General features: G+C 38.4%; 1 protein-coding gene and 1 pseudogene across 23 annotated transcripts in view; one reads left to right on the top strand and one right to left on the bottom strand.

Annotated features, from left to right (window-relative positions):
- Nucleotides 1-8,183, bottom strand: part of LOC144312368 (small ribosomal subunit protein eS27 pseudogene) — a 62,382-nt pseudogene extending 54,199 nt beyond the window's left edge. The window contains exon 1 of the transcript XR_013377836.1: nucleotides 8,045-8,183. The product of XR_013377836.1 is annotated as a small ribosomal subunit protein eS27 pseudogene (transcript). The remainder of the gene's footprint in view (nucleotides 1-8,044) is intronic.
- USP54 (ubiquitin specific peptidase 54) overlaps nucleotides 1-20,467 on the top strand; it is a 121,297-nt gene that overhangs the window by 76,923 nt on the left and 23,907 nt on the right. For 18 of the 22 annotated variants that reach the window (XR_013377832.1, XM_077894989.1, XM_077894990.1 and 15 more), the window contains 12 exons: nucleotides 3,479-3,613; nucleotides 5,381-5,494; nucleotides 5,631-5,713; nucleotides 6,135-6,240; nucleotides 6,353-6,499; nucleotides 8,127-8,276; nucleotides 9,849-10,017; nucleotides 11,378-11,548; nucleotides 15,268-15,399; nucleotides 15,567-15,947; nucleotides 16,182-16,413; nucleotides 18,381-18,514. Coding sequence is in view for 21 of the 22 variants with exons in the window: in XM_077894989.1 (XP_077751115.1) it covers nucleotides 3,479-3,613; nucleotides 5,381-5,494; nucleotides 5,631-5,713; nucleotides 6,135-6,240; nucleotides 6,353-6,499; nucleotides 8,127-8,276; nucleotides 9,849-10,017; nucleotides 11,378-11,548; nucleotides 15,268-15,399; nucleotides 15,567-15,947; nucleotides 16,182-16,413; nucleotides 18,381-18,514 (1,954 nt within the window). In the remaining variant the exon portion in view is untranslated. The remainder of the gene's footprint in view (nucleotides 1-3,478; nucleotides 3,614-5,380; nucleotides 5,495-5,630; nucleotides 5,714-6,134; nucleotides 6,241-6,352; nucleotides 6,500-8,126; nucleotides 8,277-9,848; nucleotides 10,018-11,377; nucleotides 11,549-15,267; nucleotides 15,400-15,566; nucleotides 15,948-16,181; nucleotides 16,414-18,380; nucleotides 18,515-20,467) is intronic. The other 4 variants (XM_077895000.1, XM_077895001.1, XM_077894999.1 and 1 more) reach the window with 1 other exon arrangement.

Here is a 20,467-nt window from a genome sequence, read left to right as displayed (position 1 = left end):
GCCAGTGGTCAAACCACTATTACTTTTGAAACAATCACTGCTTCTTTTCCCACCTTTTCATTTGTTTCTGTGTTCCTCCGTTTCAAAATCCTATAGGTCACTGGGTATAGATAGCCAATTGTCCTCTGAGAATGTTTAACTGTGGACCTAGACCTTTTGGTCTAGTTTAAGGGTCATTGATAGACATTCTTCTGTTTCCAGTAGTAAATTATGGAAGATCCTGCCTTTATCTGATCTTAAAATATATTAAAATATATTTGTGAAAAATAAATCCACATCATATGGATTCATTTGTGGGGAAATAATAGCTGCTTACATAGCAAATTGTTCTTGAGCTGCTTTTGGGATAGATGTTCAGTGTGTATGAGGAGGAACAGTGCTAGTAAGAAAATAGAGTGAGGAAAGAACAGTTCCAACTTGAAATTAGCAGAATGAAGTTTAATTCCATTTTGCTTTAACCAGTTATATTACCTTAAGAAAAGTTTTCAACTTTTCTGGGTGATTCTTTATCTGTTGTAAAAAAAGAGGGAGCTTGGGGTACCTGAGTGACTCAGTTGGTTAAGAGTCTAACTTAATCTCAGCTCAGGTCTTAATCTCTGGGTCGTGGGTTCAGGCCCCACATTGAGCTGTCTACTGGGCATGGAGCCTACTTTAAAAAAATAGGAGACTTAATAATATATTAGTAAGATCTACCCATATCACATCATTCATGCATCCAGAACTAGTTATCAACTGCCCTCTATATGCCAGTACCCTTCTAGGTGCTGGGACTAACGAGCAGAGGATTAAAGGATGAAAGTTTTTTTTCTTTTTCTTTTTCTTTCTTTTTTTTTTTTCTTTTTTAAAGATTCTATTTATCTATTCATGAGAGACACAGAGAGAGAGACACACAGTCAGAGGGAGAAGCAGGCACCCTACATGGAGCCCAATGCAGGACTCAATCCCGGGACCCCAGGACCACAACCTGAGCCAAAGGCAGATGCCCAACCGCTGAGCCATCCAGGCATCCCAAGGATGAAAAAAAAATATATTTTTTATTTTATTTATTTATTTGTTTGTTTGTTTGTTTATTTATTTATTTATTTATTTATTTATTTATTTATTTATATTTATGATAGTCACACAGAGAGAGAGAGAGAGAGGCAGAGACACAGGCAGAGGGAGAAGCAGGCTCCATGCACCAGGAGCCCTACGTGGGATTCGATCCCGGGTCTCCAGGATCGCGCCCTGGGCCAAAGGCAGGCACTAAACCGCTGCGCCACCCAGGGATCCCCCCAAAAAAATTTTTTTAAAGATTTATTCATTTATTCACAAGAGACATGGAGAGAGAGAGAGAGGGAGAGAGAGGAAGAGAGAGGAAGAGACATAGGTAGAGGGAGAAGCAGGCTCCATGCAGGGACCCTGATGCAGGACCCAATCCCTGGTCTCCAGGATCACGCCCTGGGCTGAAGGCAGGCACTAAACTGCTGAACCACCCGGGCTGCCCATACCTCACACTTAAACTCTAGAGAGTATAGTCAGACAGTAAATAAGTAGAATACATGGTATTACAGATGATAATAAGTGCCACAGAGAGAAATAAAACAGGCAAGGGTGGAAGTGTGGTGGCAAAGGGGGTGGAGCTTGCAACTTTATTATTTTTTCTTTTTTTATTATTTATTTATTTATTTTTTGCAACTTTAGAGTGATCAAGCAGTACATATAGAGAGGTTAATATTTGAATAAAAATCTGAAGAGAGTAAGTGACTGAGCTGCTGACAGTTTTAGTAAGATGAGGACCAAAAATTGACCATTCTAGGTTGGTGGGGCTTCCTCCTATTCTTAGATCAGGTTTTATTTATTTATTTATTTATTTGATAGGTAGGTTTTATAAAATGGTTTCATTTCTGGTCTCATTAGTAAGTCTGATAAATTACCGTGGAGATTTTTTTTTTTATGAAGAAATTACTAGCAAGAATTTCAAGTGAGTGACATTCTTTGGTGGTTGATATGTAACTAATAATTGAATTTATTGTTTGAGTGGTTTAGTGAGGATTTGGGCCATGTCATGTCAAAGGATCACATTCTAGTTTTTGTGGGGAAGATCCAAAACCATTTGAGAAGGGCTCATCAAGCAGGTGCCACTTGTTGCTACTCTTTGTTTCCATCCTCTGGACATCATATTCATCATTGTTTCAGATCAGGTAAAGATCAGGAGAAGGTAGATACATTTAATAACACCAAATTTATGCTCTCCATAAAAGACACTAGAAGACTTGAAGAAGATATTTGCCACAAGTCTTATTCACAAACGACTCAGAAAAACTACATATAGTTAGAAAAAGGGATCCCTGGGTGGCGCAGCGGTTTGGCGCCTGCCTTTGGCCCAGGGCGCGATCCTGGAGACCTGGGATCAAGTCCCACGTCGGGCTCCCGGTGCATGGAGCCCGCTTCTCCCTCTGCCTGTGTCTCTGCCTCTCTCTCTCTCTGTGTGATTATCATAATAAAAACAATTTAAAAAGAATTATAGTTAGAAAAGACTCAACCAGTCTGAGTGTATTTATTAATTGCTGACAAGGATAATGGGAAATTTATTTATATTCATCTACTGGTGAAAGTTAAAGTTGCCATAGTCTTTTTATAGTGGCAAAGAGTTGGAGACTGTCAAAATGTCTGTCAATTAGGAAATAGATAAATAGATATGGTCTAGGCACCTGATAAAATACAACACAGCAGGGAAAAGGGATGAACTGTGTATGTGTGTAAATTATGGATAGATCTCAAAAATAATGTTGAATTTTAAAATGTAAAAGTATAATACTTTGTACAAACAAAAAATATACATAACAGTGTACTATGTATTAAGGACATATGTATATACACACATATACACAAATACAATAAATATACAGAAGTATTAAAAAACAGAAGAGTGTAACAAATTCATGGTATTGAGTGGCTTTTAGCGAATGGATGCAGTCTTAAATGAGACTTCATCTGTAGATTCGAAATAAACATGATGGAATGTTTATTTCTGGGTATTAGACAAGTAGGTGTTTATTATAGTATTCTTTTCCTTTGAGTAATTCTAAGTTAAGAGAAGGGGGCCAAGTTTCATAGGATGAGCTCCCAGAGAATAATTTACCAAACTATTTATATATAATTTGTCCTCACTTACTGTGATCTTCTACATCTATCTGTTTCAGAGGAAATGAGGTAGCACTATATTGTGTTAACTCATGATAGTGTTCTCTCCTAATGTGTTCTTGGTGGTATCACAGATGGAAGAGCAAGAATTCTTATTGGCACAGATCATCCATGCCTTTTATTCTGACTCTTGATTTTTTACTTTATTACTAACTGAAAGCATATCAACTCATGGGAAGTACATTTGGTTCCATTGTCAAAAGCATGGAGATGCTAGTTTGACAGACTGGGATGTGTAGAAGCTTAATAACAACACTGTGTCTTTTCTCCTTGTCTAACCTCTTCCCTACAGGGAATCTTTAACCAGTTTCAGTGTAGTAGTGAAAAAGTGCTTCCGTCTGACACTCTCCGCAGTGCTCTGGCAAAGACTTTCCAGGATGAACAGCGTTTCCAGCTGGGAATTATGGATGATGCTGCGGAGTGCTTTGTAAGTATTGGCCTCTGCCCCTCTTTGATATAGGGTGAGACTGTTGATTGTCTCCATCAAGGACTGGGTACTTTAATGTAGTATTTACTCAACCCTGGTATCTACAATTAGAACTAGGAATTTCCCTAGTTTTTCAGAGCTCTAGGGTGTCTCTGCTAATGAAGTAGGAATTACATAATGGATTCATTCTTTTTCCTTCGGGCTTAGTTTTGTGCTTGCCATTGCATAAAACGGTGGCTCTCGCCTTCAAAGGAGACAGGGCTCATTAAAGTACAAATTGCTGTGTACCACTCCCTTGAGTTTCTGATTCAGTAGGTCTGAATTAGGGCCCAACAATATCTAGCTCTAACAAGTTTCCAGGTGATGCTAATACTGATGCTGCTAGTCTGGGGACCACTGCATTTTGTGAACTCCTGCATTACTAATGATAATTAAACAGAATAACTGAGTCTCTAACACAAGTGTAATTTGCTGTCTAGGTAGCTACATTGCTCCCAGTGACTTTTAGTAGAAGACTCTTCTGAACTCTGGGTTCTATCCATCAACCTTCAAAAGACTCTGTGCATCCATTAACAAAAAAAATCTGAGAGTGATATATATTCTATTACATGGTAAAATGTCACCAAAATCAGAGGTACTGCTGAGCAGTTGGATCACTTCCATATTGCTGGTGGGAATGTAAAATGGTATAGCCACTCTGGAAAACAGTTTGGCAGTTTCTCAATAAACTAAACTTGCAGATTATCATATGGTTCAGAAGTTGCGTTACTGGACATGTATCCCAGAGAAATGAAAACTTATGTTTGTACAAAAACCTGTAGGGGTACCTGGGTGGCTCAGTGGTTGAGCATCTGCCTTTGGCTCAGGTCGTAATCCTGGGGTCCTGGAATCAAGTCCTGCATTAGGCTTCCCCGCAGGAAGCCTGCTTCTCCCTCTGCCTGTCTATGCCTGTCTCTGTGTCTCTCTGAATAAATAAATAAAATCTTTAAAAAAAACAAAGAAACCTGTACATGAATGTTCATAGAATCTTTATTTGTAGTAGCTCCAAATTGGAAACAACCCACATGCCTTTAATGGTAAATAATGAAATAAACCTTAGTACTTCCATACCATGGAAAACTATGCAGTAATAAGAAAGAATTACTGATTTACACCTCAACTTGAATGGATCTAAAGGGAATTATGCTGAGTAAAAAAACCACAATATCAAAAGGTTATATATCTACCATATGCTCCTATTTATATAACATTCTTGAAATAACAAAATCATAGAGATAGATAGGAGAACAAAATAGTAGTTGTTAGGTATTAGAGTTGGAATTGAGTGGGGTAAGGCTATAAAAGAATAATGTGAGGGAATCTTCTAATGTAATGGAACAGTTTTCTATCTTGATTGGGATATTTGTTATATAACTCTATACATGTGATAAAATTGCATAGAGTTATACACATAAGTATAAAACTAGTGAAATCTAAACTCTGTAGATTGTATTGATGTCCATTTTCTGGTTTGGTTATTGTATTATAGTTATGTAAGATGTTCCATTGGAGGAAATTGGGTAAAGGGTATGTGAACCTCCTACACAATTTTTTTTTTAAACTTCCTGTGAATTTGTAATTATTTCAAATTAAACACTTTTTAAAAAAATCAGAGGTATTCTTACCTTTCAAGAGGATTACTGTTTCTCTGAGTAAACTGCCTACCAATATGTGTATTTTTTTCTATTAAGTATCATTGATATATTGCTTTTGTTCTTTCCCTGTTAGGAAAACCTCCTGATGAGAATTCACTTCCACATTGCTGATGAAACCAAAGAGGATATATGTACTGCCCAGCACTGCATCTCCCACCAGAAATTTGCAATGACATTGTTTGAACAGGTGAACCTTATCTCTATCTTCATTACTTCTTTTCTTCTTCAAGAAGAAACAAATGCTGGGATGTAGGGTATTAGATGGGTGCCAAAACAATTAATGATTGTGGCTGCTTCATTTTGCTTTTTTACTCTGGGCCCAGTGTGTGTGTACTAGCTGTGGTGCCACTTCTGATCCACTGCCTTTCATCCAGATGGTGCATTACATCTCCACTACTTCCCTTTGGTGAGTCTTAAAGTGTTCTCTGTACCCTTGGGTACTCCTTAAGTGATTGAGTTTTAACTGATGGCATCCAAATAGCTTATATTTTTATTGCTAAGACTATGCAATAAACTATGAACTCAGAACAATAACTAAAATAACCTTTGTTTTTTCCTCCTTTCCCAACCATCTCCTTTTCTTAGGTTCAGTTCTGGTCAGCAAGGTGGGAGGTGAAATGAATTCTTTGAGCTTTAGATTTTGGAACAGGCAGAAGTGCTTATTGTGTTTGGGACACTAAAGCTGGTCAGGACAAGGGGTTTTGGTATAGTGGGCAGTGGAAGAAAATCAAACTTGTGAGTTAGGAGTTTGCATAAATAATCTATTTGATTTAGTTATAACTCTGCATAACTCCTGCCATCATTCCCTTCCATTCCCCATCTTGAAGCAATCAGGCTATTTGTATGCTGGAAAGACGAGAAAAACCCTCACCAAGCATGTTTGGTGAGCTGCTGCAAAATGCCAGCACCATGGGGGATCTGCGGAACTGTCCGGTGAGTTAAGTCAGAGGTAGGGCTCAGAGTGGGGAGGGGAACCCTGGGACTAGTGGAATTTAGGCAGAGCCAGTGGGAAACATTTCAAACTAGTTTTATATATGTATTTCAGAGCAACTGTGGAGAAAGGATTCGGATTCGCCGTGTGTTGATGAATGCACCACAGATTATCACAATCGGGCTGGTATGGGACTCTGACCACTCAGACTTGGCAGAGGATGTCATTCACAGCCTGGGTACCTGCCTTAAGCTGGGTGATGTGAGTATTAGTTACCTTTATATCTATCTGACTTAAGAGTTCTTATGTCTTAGTATTACTGCTTAAGGGCAGTGAACACTAAACACAAAGGTATGTCCTAGATGACAAATATTACAGGGTTTTGGACAAATACTTGTTATATGTGTACACATACATGTGCATGAAAGTACCTGCTCACATACCTCCTTTGGGTAGGTGGCATAGGCTTTTTAGAAAAAAATGGGATGACATTGGCCTTGAAAGACAGAATGGGCAGAGCGTGGCTACTAATAAAAGTCAAGCAATTTATAGAGTTCTTGTGTACCCTACTCATGGTTTGTTTATACCAGTGTAGAGTGAGGAGGTGTATTCAACTATAGGTGTAATAAGGTCAAAGTAGTGAGCAATCCTAACTAGAGCTGTGATGGGAGGTGAAGGGGTAAAGGTTAGTGACCTGAGTTTCACAATACAAAATTTACTGTGAGGAACCATTGTCTGTTGAGAAGGTAATGAAGTAGCTTGAAAGAGAATATAGTGGTTTAGTGGTTTTCTGTGGATCTATTCAGGGGAATAGGGGGAAAGACTTCAAGTCTGGGATCCTTAACCTTATTAGCTCCATGCTCTAGTATAGGTACAGCCAGTGTTTTCCTTCAGTTCAAGAGAAGAGCCAGAAATTCTGTGGTTTCTTTTCTACTGGTTTCTTTCTTTTCCAGTCTTGTGACTAAGGAGATCCCTTGTCATTCTTTAATGTCACTAAGCCATGACTGAGAATAAATGAACTGTCTGGGGTCTTATTTTAGGTCTCCTTCCCAAGTAATCTCTGACATGAATAAGTTATGCATAAGTAAATCTCCTTTTTCTAAATTTCTATAGTCTACGTCTTCTTTATGGTTCCCTTGTTTTATTTTTATAATGATTTTCTCATTCACATAAGTTTCTCAGGGCAAACATCCTTTTCATCAATTTTTTCGTATGTCTCTTAGATCTTGGGCAGCCCAATGGCTCAGCGGTTTAGTGCTGCCTTCAGCCCAGGGCCTGATCCTGGGGATCCGGGATTGAGTCCCACATCGGGCTGCCTGCATGGAGCCTGCTTCTCTTTCTGCCTGTGTCTCTGCCTCTCTCTCTCTCTCTCTCTCTCTCTCTGTCTCTCATGAATAAATAAATAAAATCTTAAAAAAAAAAAAAAAGAACTTAAGGCAGTGCTAGATGTCTACGAATTGAAATGCTGATAACCAGCATGGTGGTATTGCCCCTCCTAAGAGCATTTTTACCCCTTAGTTAGGGTCTCCACAGGAAATTTATATTTGTGATACCAGTTGATAAATAACTTTTGAAACTTGGGTGTTTTGTTTTTGTTTTGTTTTGTATTTTCAACTTTCTTGGCTCCTCTATAAGCACCAGCAATAAAATATTATTGAAAGTATGAAGAAACATCACTACCTTACCAGTTTACCAGCTACTATCTGTCTTGCTTTTCCCTACATTTTGTCTTTTTAGGATAATTTCTGATGATTAATATGGACTAGAAAAAATTTTAGACTGAATATTGGAGAAGGAAGTCAATACCTTAATAAGAAATGATGGAGTCTACTGAGAGATGATGTAAGAGGGTTGAGTGACTTTTTTCTATTCTCTTCTTTCCTCACAGCTGTTTTTCAGAGTGACAGATGACCGGGCCAAGCAGTCTGAACTGTACTTAGTAGGAATGATCTGTTACTATGGCAAACATTATTCTACATTCTTTTTCCAAACAAAGATCCGCAAATGGATGTATTTTGATGATGCTCATGTCAAGGAGGTAGGAATATTCAAGCCCTTCTTGAAGGTTTGGAGACTGCAACAAAAAACTAAGGATAACTACTTGTCTTCTTGTTTTCAGTGTTTATTTTCATAATTTTGATGTCTATTTACTAATCTACCTGTTGAAATTATGAGAGTACCAGTCTTACCTTCTCCAGTAGATGACAAGTTCCTTAAAGATAGGATCAGTGTATTTTATTATTTTCTGTGAGTCTTCTCACCATGCAGTCAGCACAGTTCTGTGTTTATAGTTGGCAAAGTGATTTTTTGAAAATATCTTAATTGGTTGATTTGAGCGAGGACAGTACTGATGCTTCAAATTAGGTTAGAAGGTTAGCATGAAGTTCAGAATTTCAGACTTGGAGTTATCAGTGAGTAATACTTTGTCCCAGAGCAGCTACAAATTATTCTCTGATTGTTACCTCCCTAAAATGCCTTAACATGTTTTGGGGATAGTATAGGGGGAAAAATGGGGCTATGATGGTATTTAAAGCTGGAAACTTGTTACTATCTAAATCTGTGACTGAAGTAGTTAAGGTGATCTGGGTGAGTTTAGGAAGCTTCTTGAGATATGGTTAGCAGCTAGGAGACTCCTGATTGTAGTTTACACCAGTCTGTGGATATTAAGCAGTGTCTTATACAAATAGTAAAGTCTGACAATTTCTTGATTGTCCATCTCTTTTTAGCTGTTGTAGTTTTGGGCAATTTGTATGAATCGCTTGAGCTTTAGTATTTTTATTTAAAACATAATACTTATATTAAATAAGATTTGTAAGTAAAAAGGATACCTGTATTAGTTAAAATAATAACTTAGTTATAAATTTGCTGAACATCTGTTATGAAATAAGCACCATAATGGTTGTTCGACTTTCAAGAGCACTCCATCTCAGAATGTGATTGGTTCAAGTTTAAGAGGTGAGTTTAGAGATTTAATTGGATTGTTCTTTTCACGGCTCTTCTGTCACTCTTTTCCATTCTTTGGCAGTGCTGAATCCAGCTCAAAGCTATGGCCTAGGCTCAGCTGTCTATTCTAAGCAGTTTGACATTTTATGTCCTGCCATGTGTGAACTCTGAAATGGATTGTCGCTTATTCTAGGGCAGTCTGTGAGAGTTTCTGCTTGCTCTTTAGCTTCATAAAAGTGATTTTAATATTTAGGAGAAAATTATATAATTTATAGAATGGCAGAATTGCAAGTTTCAAGCAAGGGCTTTAATCTGTGAAAAGAAATTGATCACCAAGGCAGCTGAAGTCCCCTCACAGCATATTCACCTTTGAGAACTTTTATTTATATTTCACAACTGAATTGATGTTTCACAGGAATAAAAGTAATTTTATTCATCATTCCTGTCTTACAGGGTTTTATTGCTTTCTGAAAGGATTTAACAACAACAAAAAAAGATTTAACAAAATTTTCGTGAAATTTAGGTCTAAGGTCTCTTTTGTGATCTTTTTACTCAATTCTTGTCTTTTTATCTTTTGTATTTCTTTAGAAAAACAGAGTAGAAAGATATGTTTTAATGTGGATATGAAATATAACTGTCATGTTTTTCTGATTGTTTTCTGGTTCAGATTGGACCCAAGTGGAAGGATGTGGTAACCAAATGCATCAAGGGGCATTATCAGCCTTTGCTACTGCTTTATGCAGACCCCCAGGGTACCCCTGTGTCCACCCAGGACCTGCCTCCCCAAGTTGAGTTCCAGTCTTACAGCAGGACGTGCTATGATAGTGAAGATTCAGGTGAGCAATCTTTACCTCTTTACCTCTTCCTTCTTCCTTCCAATGTGATCACTGGACAGTTAGGACTCATACTTAATCATGAGCCTAGCACATAATCTATCTTGTAGAAAGAGGATCCATTAGAGATAGAAGTGCCAACTCGTGCTGAAGCCCAAGGTATGCCAGGCTTTGCTTCTGTCAGCCTTCAAGAGTGTGTTGCCTAAGTCACCTGGCCCTGATTCAAAAGTGAGAAGGCAGTTAGGTTGATTTAGACTGAAATAAGAAGTTTTTGAGAGAGACTCAATGTTTAACCTTCTAATATTAGTAAAGATGACTGATTCAATTTAACAGTGACTTCATTGAATCGTTAAGACCAAGAAAAATAATTTTTTTTGTAGAAAAAACTACAAAACTAGTCATTTTGGGATAAGAGTTTTTTGTTTTAAAATGCCAAGTGTAGTAGTAATATTCCTCGGCCTGTGAAGCAATTTTTCACTTCTAATTTGATTGTTTGTAATGTAAATCATGTTTTCCTGTAGAAATAATTTGTAGCTTCATGGCTAACGTCACAGGCTAGCCCATAGAGGCTTATGATATATTAGAAATATAACCCTTATGATTTTGGCTTGATTTCTGAAAAGGAGGAAAAGAAATATTATTTTCCTCTTCTAGATCTAGGACTGTCCTGGAGTATAATTTTGAAAGAGAAGACGCTTGTCCTTGGAATTTTTTTCCTTCCCTTTTGTACCTTCCTCTTGCTTGATACCTGGTGTTCTTCCCAGCTTTGTACCTACCCAGACCTGCTCTACTTTTTCTCCCTTCAATCAAACACCCATTTCCACTGTTGTGCTTATCTCAGCAAGTCATTCAGAGGAAATTAATCTGATTGAACTAATCTACTCTAAAGTATAAATAATAGCCCCATAATTTCTCAGATAAAGAATGCTTACAATGTCAATTAAATTTTTTAAAGTGGCATTTCTGGCAGTATAGGACAAAAATTATGGGATGGGAAGCAACTGGTTATGTATGCCAGGTCGGCCTGGGACTCTCCATCTAAATAGATCTTACTTTTCACAACTTTTTCCTTTCTTCCACTTTTCCCCATAGGTTTTCTAAAAGCCCCACAGTTTTTCACAGTGGCAGGCAAAGTGAGGGCTTCAGCAAGGTAGGGGCAGGAATGGGAGGAATTGTTTGTATGTCTGGGTTTATCTGAAGTTGGGTGTTGGGAAGAATGGCTCTGGTATATCCTTCTCACCCTTCCATCTAGGAAGTTCTTGCCTTATGGACCTTTGTTGCCATCCAACTCTCTTCGCCTTCTCTCTGTCACTGTCCTTTTCTCTTTCCTTACTTTTGCATATGTGTCTCCTCCTTCCCTCAGGGAGGGAGCCCTCCATCTCAAGTGACACTCGAACCGATTCTTCAACGGAGAGCTATCCCTACAAACACTCCCACCACGAGTCTGTGGTCAGTCACTTCTCTTCTGATTCTCAGGGGACAGTCATCTATAATGTGGAGAATGATTCCACGTCTCAGAGCAGTCGGGACACAGGTAGGGAGTTATGTAGTGGACTCTGCTTGCCTGATTCAGTTCTTGCATAGAGATTCTCCCAAGAAAAAGAAGCTGGGGCAAGTCAGAAATGTTTGCCATGCAAAGGGAGAAAGGCCCAGAACTTGGGTAATTGGGTGGCATGAAAAGAAACAACACAACTCTGAATGAATGATGATATTCCATTGCACATATTCCTCTCAACGCCAGCATGTGAATAAGGATGATTGTAATATGATTATTGATGTGATTATTTATCCCAAAATCTGCTTTTTTTTTTTTTCTGCTGTATTCTTCATTCCTATCCTTCTCATAGTATTTCAGTAAGCCTTTGTCGTCTTGCACCTCATCATGTTTTCATGCTAGACTTTATCTCAAGCAGGCGGCTTTGAGACAAGGGGCATATTTATGGGTATGGGACACTTGCTCATCACTTTGCTGGGCTTCCTGAAGGACAGGAAAGCAAACGAAAGAAAGCTAGCCTGTTTGTTATTGTGAGTTCCATGCAGAGGACATTCTCAAACTGTTCTGTTAGTCTGTAGAAGAATGTGTTGTCAGTGGAAAAAACTAATACAGGACATAAAAGGAAGAACAGTGAGTGATTCACTGCTGAGATGAAAAGTTTATCACTTAATGCATATAACAGTGCCCATACTCTTAGAGACTTGGGAATTAGTGAGCTCATGGCTTTAGATTGGTGGTTCATACTCTTTGCTTGGCTTTTTTTTTTTTTAAGTTTCTATTTAAATTCCAGCTGTTAATGTACAGTATAATATGAGCTTCAGGTGTATAGTATAGTGATTCAGCGCTTGTCATACAATACCCTGTGCCCATCACAAGTGCACTCCTTAATCCACATTAAAGAGATCACTCCCACATCCACCCCCCTCCCACCTCCTCTCTGGTAACCATCAGTTTGCTCTCTTCAGTTAAGACTGTTTCTTGGTTTGTCTCTCTTTTTTCCCCCTTTACTCATTTGTTTTGTTTTTTAAATTCCTCATGTGAGTGAAATCATATGGTGTTTGTCTTTCTCTGACTGATTTATTTCATTTGGCATAATATTCTTTAGTACCATCCATGTCATTGCAAAGGACCAGATTTATTCTTTTTTATGACTTAGTAATATTCCATAATATCCAGCAGGTAAAGAAGATATGGTGTGTGTATGTGTGTATGTATATGTATAAATGATTGTGTGTGTATGTATTTATCATAATCACAATCATATATCACATATCATAAATGTGTGTGTATATACACATCATATATACACGTATGTACATGTGTATTATATATACACACAATCATACACACACACGTGATATACCATATCTTCTTTATCCATTCGTCAGTTATGCTGTTTCCATAATTTGGCTATTATACAGGATGCTGCTATAAACATCCGGGTCCATGTATTCCTTTGAATTAGTATTTTTATATTAAAAATAAAAAAGGGAAATTTAAACATTTTCGAAAGTATACAGAATAGTAAATACTGCCCCTCCATGGATTCCTTGCCTAGTATCAGTAATTATAACTTATGGCCAGTCTAGTTTTATCTGTACTTCTACCTACTTACCCCACTCCTGGATTATTTTGAATTGAATTCCAGTTATTATTTCACCTTTTCCATAAGTATTTTTTGTATGTACCTCTAAAGCAGGAAATCACTTTTATTTTAATTTAATTTCATTTAATTTTTATTTTATTTTATTTTATTTTATTTTATTTTATTTTATTTTATTTTATTTTTTTTTAGGAAATCACTTTTAAACATCATTATTAGGGGATCTCTGGGTGGCTCAGCGGTTTGGCACCTGCCTTTGGCCCAGGGTGCAATCCTGGAGTCCCGGGATCGAGTTCTGCGTCGGGCTCCCGGCCTGGAGCCTGCTTCTCTCCCTCCTCCTGTGTCTCTGCCTCTCTCTCTCTCTCTCTCTCTCTATATATATATATATATCATGAATAAATAAATAAATCTTAAAAAAAAATCATTATCATGCTTAAAAATATTAATAGTTCCTAAAAACCATGCATAACCAATAATTATTGAAATACACAAATATCTTATAAGTGTCACAATTTTTTAATGGTTTTGTGTGCTTGATTCCAAATTCAAGTGAGGTCTACGCATTGGGACGGATTGATAAGTCTTTTATATTTCTTTTAAACTATAGGTTTCTCCTCTATTTTTTCCTTGAAGCTGATTGTTGAACAACTAGGTAGTTTTTGTCCTATAGATTCCCCACATTCTAAAGTTTGCTGATAGTATTATAGTAGCATGTTTCTCTATTCTGTGTTTCTTGTAAATTGGCAGTTGGATCTAGAGGTTTGGTCAGATTCATGTTTGATTTATTTTGATAACTGTTGCATAGATGTCTGCTGCAAAGTATGATATTTTTTAAGACTGTATTTATGAAACTGAATAAAAAAAGAAGCCAAATAACAGGATAAACAAGGCTTATTTTCTAGGAGAGTCAGGTTTATGTTAATAGTTTGTGAATGGCTGGGGGCCAGGGAGCATGCTCCCATTGGTACATTTGCAGATTTAGTTGCTCCAAGTGACTTCCTCCTTTCTTAAATATTTCTTTTGGACCCAAGCTAACAAAGGACCAGATAAAAGCAATAAAATATTACATTGGTAATTTATTGAAAATAGGTAGCCATCTCACTATACTGCTGATACCTGAATATGTACAAAAATTTTCATATACTAAAATATGAAAACAAATTAGCTCTTGGTACCTTTGAGAACCTAAAGGGTTTTCTCTAAACCTGTTTTCTTGTTTAATTCACCATTGGCTTCCAGCAGTTTAGATGATTATATTCTTTAGAATCTGACCTTTGCTTTTATCAAATCATACATTTCCATCATGGGGGCATGAAGCAGAACAAGTTATATAAAAGAGCCTATACCTCCTGGGCTTCCCAGCGATTGGGTGAAGCCAAGTTCAGTACAGCACTCTTTGGGGACGGGACTGAGGATTATTCAAAGTTCAAGTGTCCTTTTAAATGATTCACATTTAGGGTGCCTGGGTGGCTCATTTTGTTAAGCATCTGCCTTCAGCTCAGGTTATGTATGATCCCAGGGTCCGAGTCAGGGTCCCTGCTCAGCAGGGAGTCTGCTTCCTCTCCCTGTGCCAGTCCCCCTGCTTGTGTTCTCTTGCTTTCTCTCTGTCAAATCAATAAATCAATCTTTTAAAAAATGATTCACATTTAAGGACGGTTTAGAAATGAAAATTAAAGGCGCCCACAATCAGAGCAAAAGCTGGGGCACCTGGGATAATACCAGATGTAATAAAAATTAGGCTTTACTTGGTATGTGTTGCTAAATAAAAGGAAAGCTCTGTCTTTTATTTACGAGAGTGAAAATATGTTGATACGTGACATTTTTATGCAATCTTTAAAACTGTCACCTTTAAAAAATTACCAAGTAATGTGTCCTTCTGGGTCACCTGGAAAGATTATAAGCAGGATCAGGACTGGTAATTGTTCAGGAGACATTGTAAATTTGGAAGCCTCCATGAAATACTTGAGCTTCTCTACATTTATCTATTGAGAGCTTCCTGTTATACTTAAATCAGATGACCTTGGCCCCTATAGCTTCTGATTCATGGGTATACTAAATTAGTGGCATTGCTATGAATCCCAAAGGGAGATTAGATTCTTAAGAGTATGGAGGTCAGTCCCAGATACTAGCTTACCCCCATTCTTTGTTCTTTCAGGACACCTGACTGATAGTGAATGTAATCAGAAACTCACATCCAAGAAAGGGTCACTGATAGAACGCAAGAGGAGCTCTGGCCGCATTAGGAGGAGAGGTGATGAGCCACAGACCTCAGGGTACCACAGTGAAGGCAAGCCACTCTGCACTGTTTGTCTTTCTTCATTCACTCTGGTGAACTTGTGTCATACCACAGACTGACTTTTCCTTCCTGATCAAAGTGCTGTCCTTGCTTTCACACTTTGGGGTCTGGGTATCCATTTTAAGCATTTATATTTGTTTAATTCTTTGTGTTTTTAGGAGAAACACTGAAAGAGAAGCAGGCTCCTAGGAATGCCTCTAAACCATCCAGCAGCACCAATAGACTAAGGGATTTCAAAGAGACAGTCAGCAATATGATTCACAACAGACCATCCCTGGCTTCTCAGACCAACCTAGGATCTCCCTGTGTAGGGAAGGGAGGAGACCAGACTGACAAAAAGCCTCCTAGGAACCTGTCTTTACACTCTCGTGATTGGGAAGTAGAGAGTACCAGCAGTGAGTCAAAATCCAGTTCTTCTAGCAAGTATCGTCCAACGTGGAGACCCAAACGAGAGTCTCTGAATATTGACAGTATCTTTAGTAAGGACAAAAGGAAGCACTGTGGCTATACCCAGCTTAGCCCCTTTTCTGAAGATTCAGGTGAGGAGATAATTAGGGAAGAATTGGGCTTTTGAATAAAGTTGACTCATGTATTTAAAAAACCTGGATTTTTCTGGTAGACTCAGCAAGGTCCATTTTTATGCTGATGTTGAACCTTTTGGAGATAGGAGTTCAGTGAATGAGTAGCTAGCTGGAGGGAAGGGTTGGTTGTCTTAATTTGAGGCAGATGCTAAATCCACCTCCTTTTCCCTACTTGTCCTTTGATCGGGATAGCTAAAGAATTTACACCAGATGAACTAAACAAGCCACCTGCTTACAACATTAAAGCTAGTGGACCAAGCCCCCAGTGCAAGCCCTGGGGCCCAGCACGGCCAGGCTCTCACCTTTTAGAACAGCACCCTCGCCTAATACAGCGAATGGAATCTGGCTATGAGAGCAGTGAGAGGAACAGCAACAGCCCTGTCAGCCTGGATACAGCCCTGCCTGAGAGCTCCAGTGTCTGCAGGTATTGTTTGGCCTTTGAATAGTGGCATTGTCCCTTACAGCAATGTGAGTCACCAGGAGGTTTTTCAACTCAGATAGGTGGAGTAATGGACTTTATTACCATTTTGTGAGCAAAATATTTTGCTTTATCAACTTTTTAAAAAAATGGAAATAAAGTTGATATACCATGTTATATTAGTTTTAGATGTATAATATAGTGGTTGAACAATCTGTATATTATATACTATGCTCACCACAATAAATGCCATTACCATCTGTCACCATGGAATATTATTACAATATCATTGATTGTATTCTCTGTGCTGTACTTTTCATGCCTGTGATGTATTTATTTTATAACTGGAAATTTGTACCTCTTAATCTCCCTCAGTTATTTCACCCTTCCCCCAACCTTTTTTCCCCTGGCAACCACCAGTTTGTTTCTGTATTTGTGATTCTCTTTCTGTTTTTTGTTTGCTCATTTGTTTTGATTCCACATAAAAGTGAAATCCTATATAGTATTTGTCTTTCTCTGTGACTTATTTCACTTAGCATAACAATTACCTCTGAGTCCACCCATGTTGTCATAAATGGCAAAATTTCATTCCCTTTTTATGGCTTAGTAATATTCCATTGTTTATATATACCTCATCTTCTTTATCTGTTCATCTCTTAATGGGCACTTAGGTTGCTTCCATTTCTTGGCTGTTGAAAATAATGCCACAATAAGCAAGGGGGATGCTCTGTCAACTTTCTATGGCAACAGCACCCTCTGCTGGAAGAAGGAGCAAAGACATTTGAGAAAGGAGAGAACTTATTATATGTAAAATAATTATTTAGTAAATAATGTGATGGAAAAATTAGTGAATCAAAACCTATAGTTCTATAATCAGAAAACAGAATAGTTGCTTATTTTTCATTTAGGATAGATTCTTTTTTTTTAATTTATTTTTTATTGGTGTTCAACTTACCAACATACAGAATAACCCCCAGTGCCCGTCACCCATTCACTCCCACCCCCCGCCCTCCTCCCCTTCTACCACCCCTAGTTCGTTTCCCAGAGTTAGCAGTCTTTACGTTCTGTCTCCCTTTCTGATATTTCCCACACATTTCTTCTCCCTTCCCTTATATTCCCTTTCACTATTATTTATATTCCCCAAATGAATGAGAACATATAATGTTTGTCCTTCTCCGATTGACTTACTTCACTCAGCGATTCTTTTTTTTTTAAGATTTATTTATTTATTTATTCATGATAGACATAGAGAGAGAGAGAGAGAGGCAGAGACACAGGAGGAGGGAGAAGCAGGCTCCATGCTGGGAGCCGATTCGGGACTTGATCCTGGGACTCCAGGATCACGCCCTGGGCCAAAGGCAGGCGCTAAACCGCTGAGCCACCCAGGGATCCCCTATACTCATTTTTTTAAGGGTCACAGGGTTTCTGTGTTTTATAAGCCAATGATATTTATAATTTAAGATAACACTGACAGTTCAATAGTGCTTATTGTACCCTGTTCATAGGGCCCAGTTTGCTTTATAAATTTCAGATCTTCATACATTGTTTCTACTGAATTGCCACAGAGGCAAGTTCCTTAACAGAGTTGCTGCTTTACAGAGTGATTTTATCTTCCACAAGGGTGATAATCACATCCTCATATTTTTCCCACTGTTTATCCTCTGGACACAGGACCCTGTTGAGTTTTACACATGAGAAGATGGCTACAAAGGTATAAGAAATAGGAAGGCAATACATATGAGAGCTTATATTTATTAATTCATTATAAGTTTTGTGTCAGACACTGCTAGATGCACAAAATGTGAATGAAGTGAGATAAGATGGGGGAACCACTTTCAGAAGTAATTTAACAGATTCTTTAATTGTATATTAGTTTGATGTTTTATTGTATTTTTTAGGGACTTTAGTCCTAGGAATGTTGTAAGTTATCACCCTTCCAATATTTTCACTACACTCTGGTTTATCTTTTGAAGGGATCCAAGTGCTAAGAAATCAGCTGGGTTGGCACCTTCCTGGCGTCACATCCCAAAGTCTCACAGCAGTAGTATCCTGGAGGCAGACTCCACAGCATCCAGGAGTAGCTGGACAAAGAATCTCCCCCTCTCAGGTAAGCAGAAAGACACTGGATTGGGAGTACTGGATTTGACTGCCAGTTCTATTTGGAAAATAGCCTTACATGAGCACATTTGAAGTTGGAGGACAGTTGTACTTAACGTTTTCCATCAGTATGTAAGTATGGAGGCATTTGAGCCATTCCATCTTTGGATTTATCTAGCTTTTGCTCTTTATCATGGCTTGCCTGATTATTCTTTCCAACTTAGGGATAGCCCTTGTGGGAACAAGAAGGAACAGAAATAGGGTGAACAGTGTCAGTAGCACCTGCATTACTAAGAAGAGTAAGTTCTGGGTTTTTTCCCCATGGTATAGAGGAAGCCTCATGGGAGTGGATTTCTTATTGTTTAGTTCTGTGAATTAAGATGACAAAAGGAGACATGAAGGCTATGGGCAAAACTGAGGAATAAGTAAGTCAAACCTATCCTTATTCCTGCCTCTATATTAGCCTGTCCAGTATCCTTGTTTTCTTTCCCTTCATGAGTGTGCGTTGTGTCCTCATACTCGCTCCCCTGTTTTTTGTTGTTGTTGCTGTTTTTTACAGAGAGTGCAGGCAGCAGGAGGGGTGGGGGAGAGGGATAGAGGGAGAGGGCTTAAGCAGACTTTACACTGAGCTCAGAGCTCGATCTCACGACCCTGAGATCATGACCCGAGCTGAAACCAAGGGTCTGATGCTTACCCAAGTATACCACCCAGGGGCCCCTTGATCCTATCATTTTAGTCTGGCAGAGAGCAAAAAATTTATCTAATAATTTTCATCATTCTTTAAAATTTTTTTTTAAATTTTTATGTATTTATGATAGTCACAGAGAGAGAGAGAGAGGCAGAGACACAGGCAGAGGGAGAAGCAGGCTCCATGCACCGGGAGCCCGATGTGGGATTCGATCCCGGGTCTCCAGAATCGCGCCCTGGGCCAAAGGCAGGCACCAAACCACTGCGCCACCCAGGGATCCCTCATCATTCTTTTAAAAAATTACAGGAGTAAAAATAAGTCCAATAATTTAGTAACCTGCCCTTTCCGTCTTCAGATTGAAGGAACCAGTATTATCATCAGGGTATATATTTTTTTACATTTTTTTCTATGCCTATACAAATATATAGATAAGCTTATTACCACCATTTTTTTTAATAAAATGAATTTATACTATATATATTATTCTGTCACTTGATTTTTCACTTAATTTAGACACCCTTTTAGATCTGTTTGGTTCCATCTATGAACATTTATAAAATTGAATTTTTACAAACTTTTTTTTTTTTTTTTTAATTTATGATAGTCACACACACAGAGAGAGAGAGAGGCAGAGACATAGGCAGAGGGAGAAGCAGGCTCCATGCACCGGGAGCCTGACGTGGGATTCGATCCCGGGTCTCCAGGATCGTGCCCTGGGCCAAAGGCAGGCGCCAAACTGCTGCGCCACCCAGGGATCCCTACAAACTCTTTTAAGATTTATTATCTTTAGAGAGAGGGGATCATGGGGAAGGGAGAGGGAGAGGGAGAGAGAATCTTAAGTAGACTCCATGCTGAGTTCAGAGTCTGACAGGGTGCTCAGTCTCTTGAACATGAGGTCATGATATGAGCCAAAATCAAGAGTCTGACTCTTAACCAAGTGAGCCACCCAGGCGCCTCTACAAACTCTTTTTTTACTGGAGAGTTGACACATCTCTTTAAAGAGATGTTGGAAGTTAAGGCTGAGAAATTGACTTGCTTGAAGCTTCCCAATGAGTTAGTGGCAACATGTAACTAAGAATGCTGTCTAATGGTTAAGATCATGGATCATGAATTTAACCTATATTTGACTTTAGTTCAGCTCTACCACTTACCATCTTTGTCACCTTGGGCAAATTTATTTATTTATTTATTCTCTTTGTGCATCCGTTTCTTCATTCCTAAAATATGGGCAATAGTAGTATCTACTTCAGAGGTTGTCATGAGAATTAAATGAAA

The sequence above is a fragment of the Canis aureus genome, chromosome 4 (genome assembly GCF_053574225.1).
Source record: "Canis aureus isolate CA01 chromosome 4, VMU_Caureus_v.1.0, whole genome shotgun sequence".
In the NCBI taxonomy this organism is placed as follows: domain Eukaryota; kingdom Metazoa; phylum Chordata; class Mammalia; order Carnivora; family Canidae; genus Canis; species Canis aureus.
The sequence above is the reverse complement of the archived record's forward strand: the minus strand, read 5'-3'. Positions and strand labels throughout refer to the sequence as shown.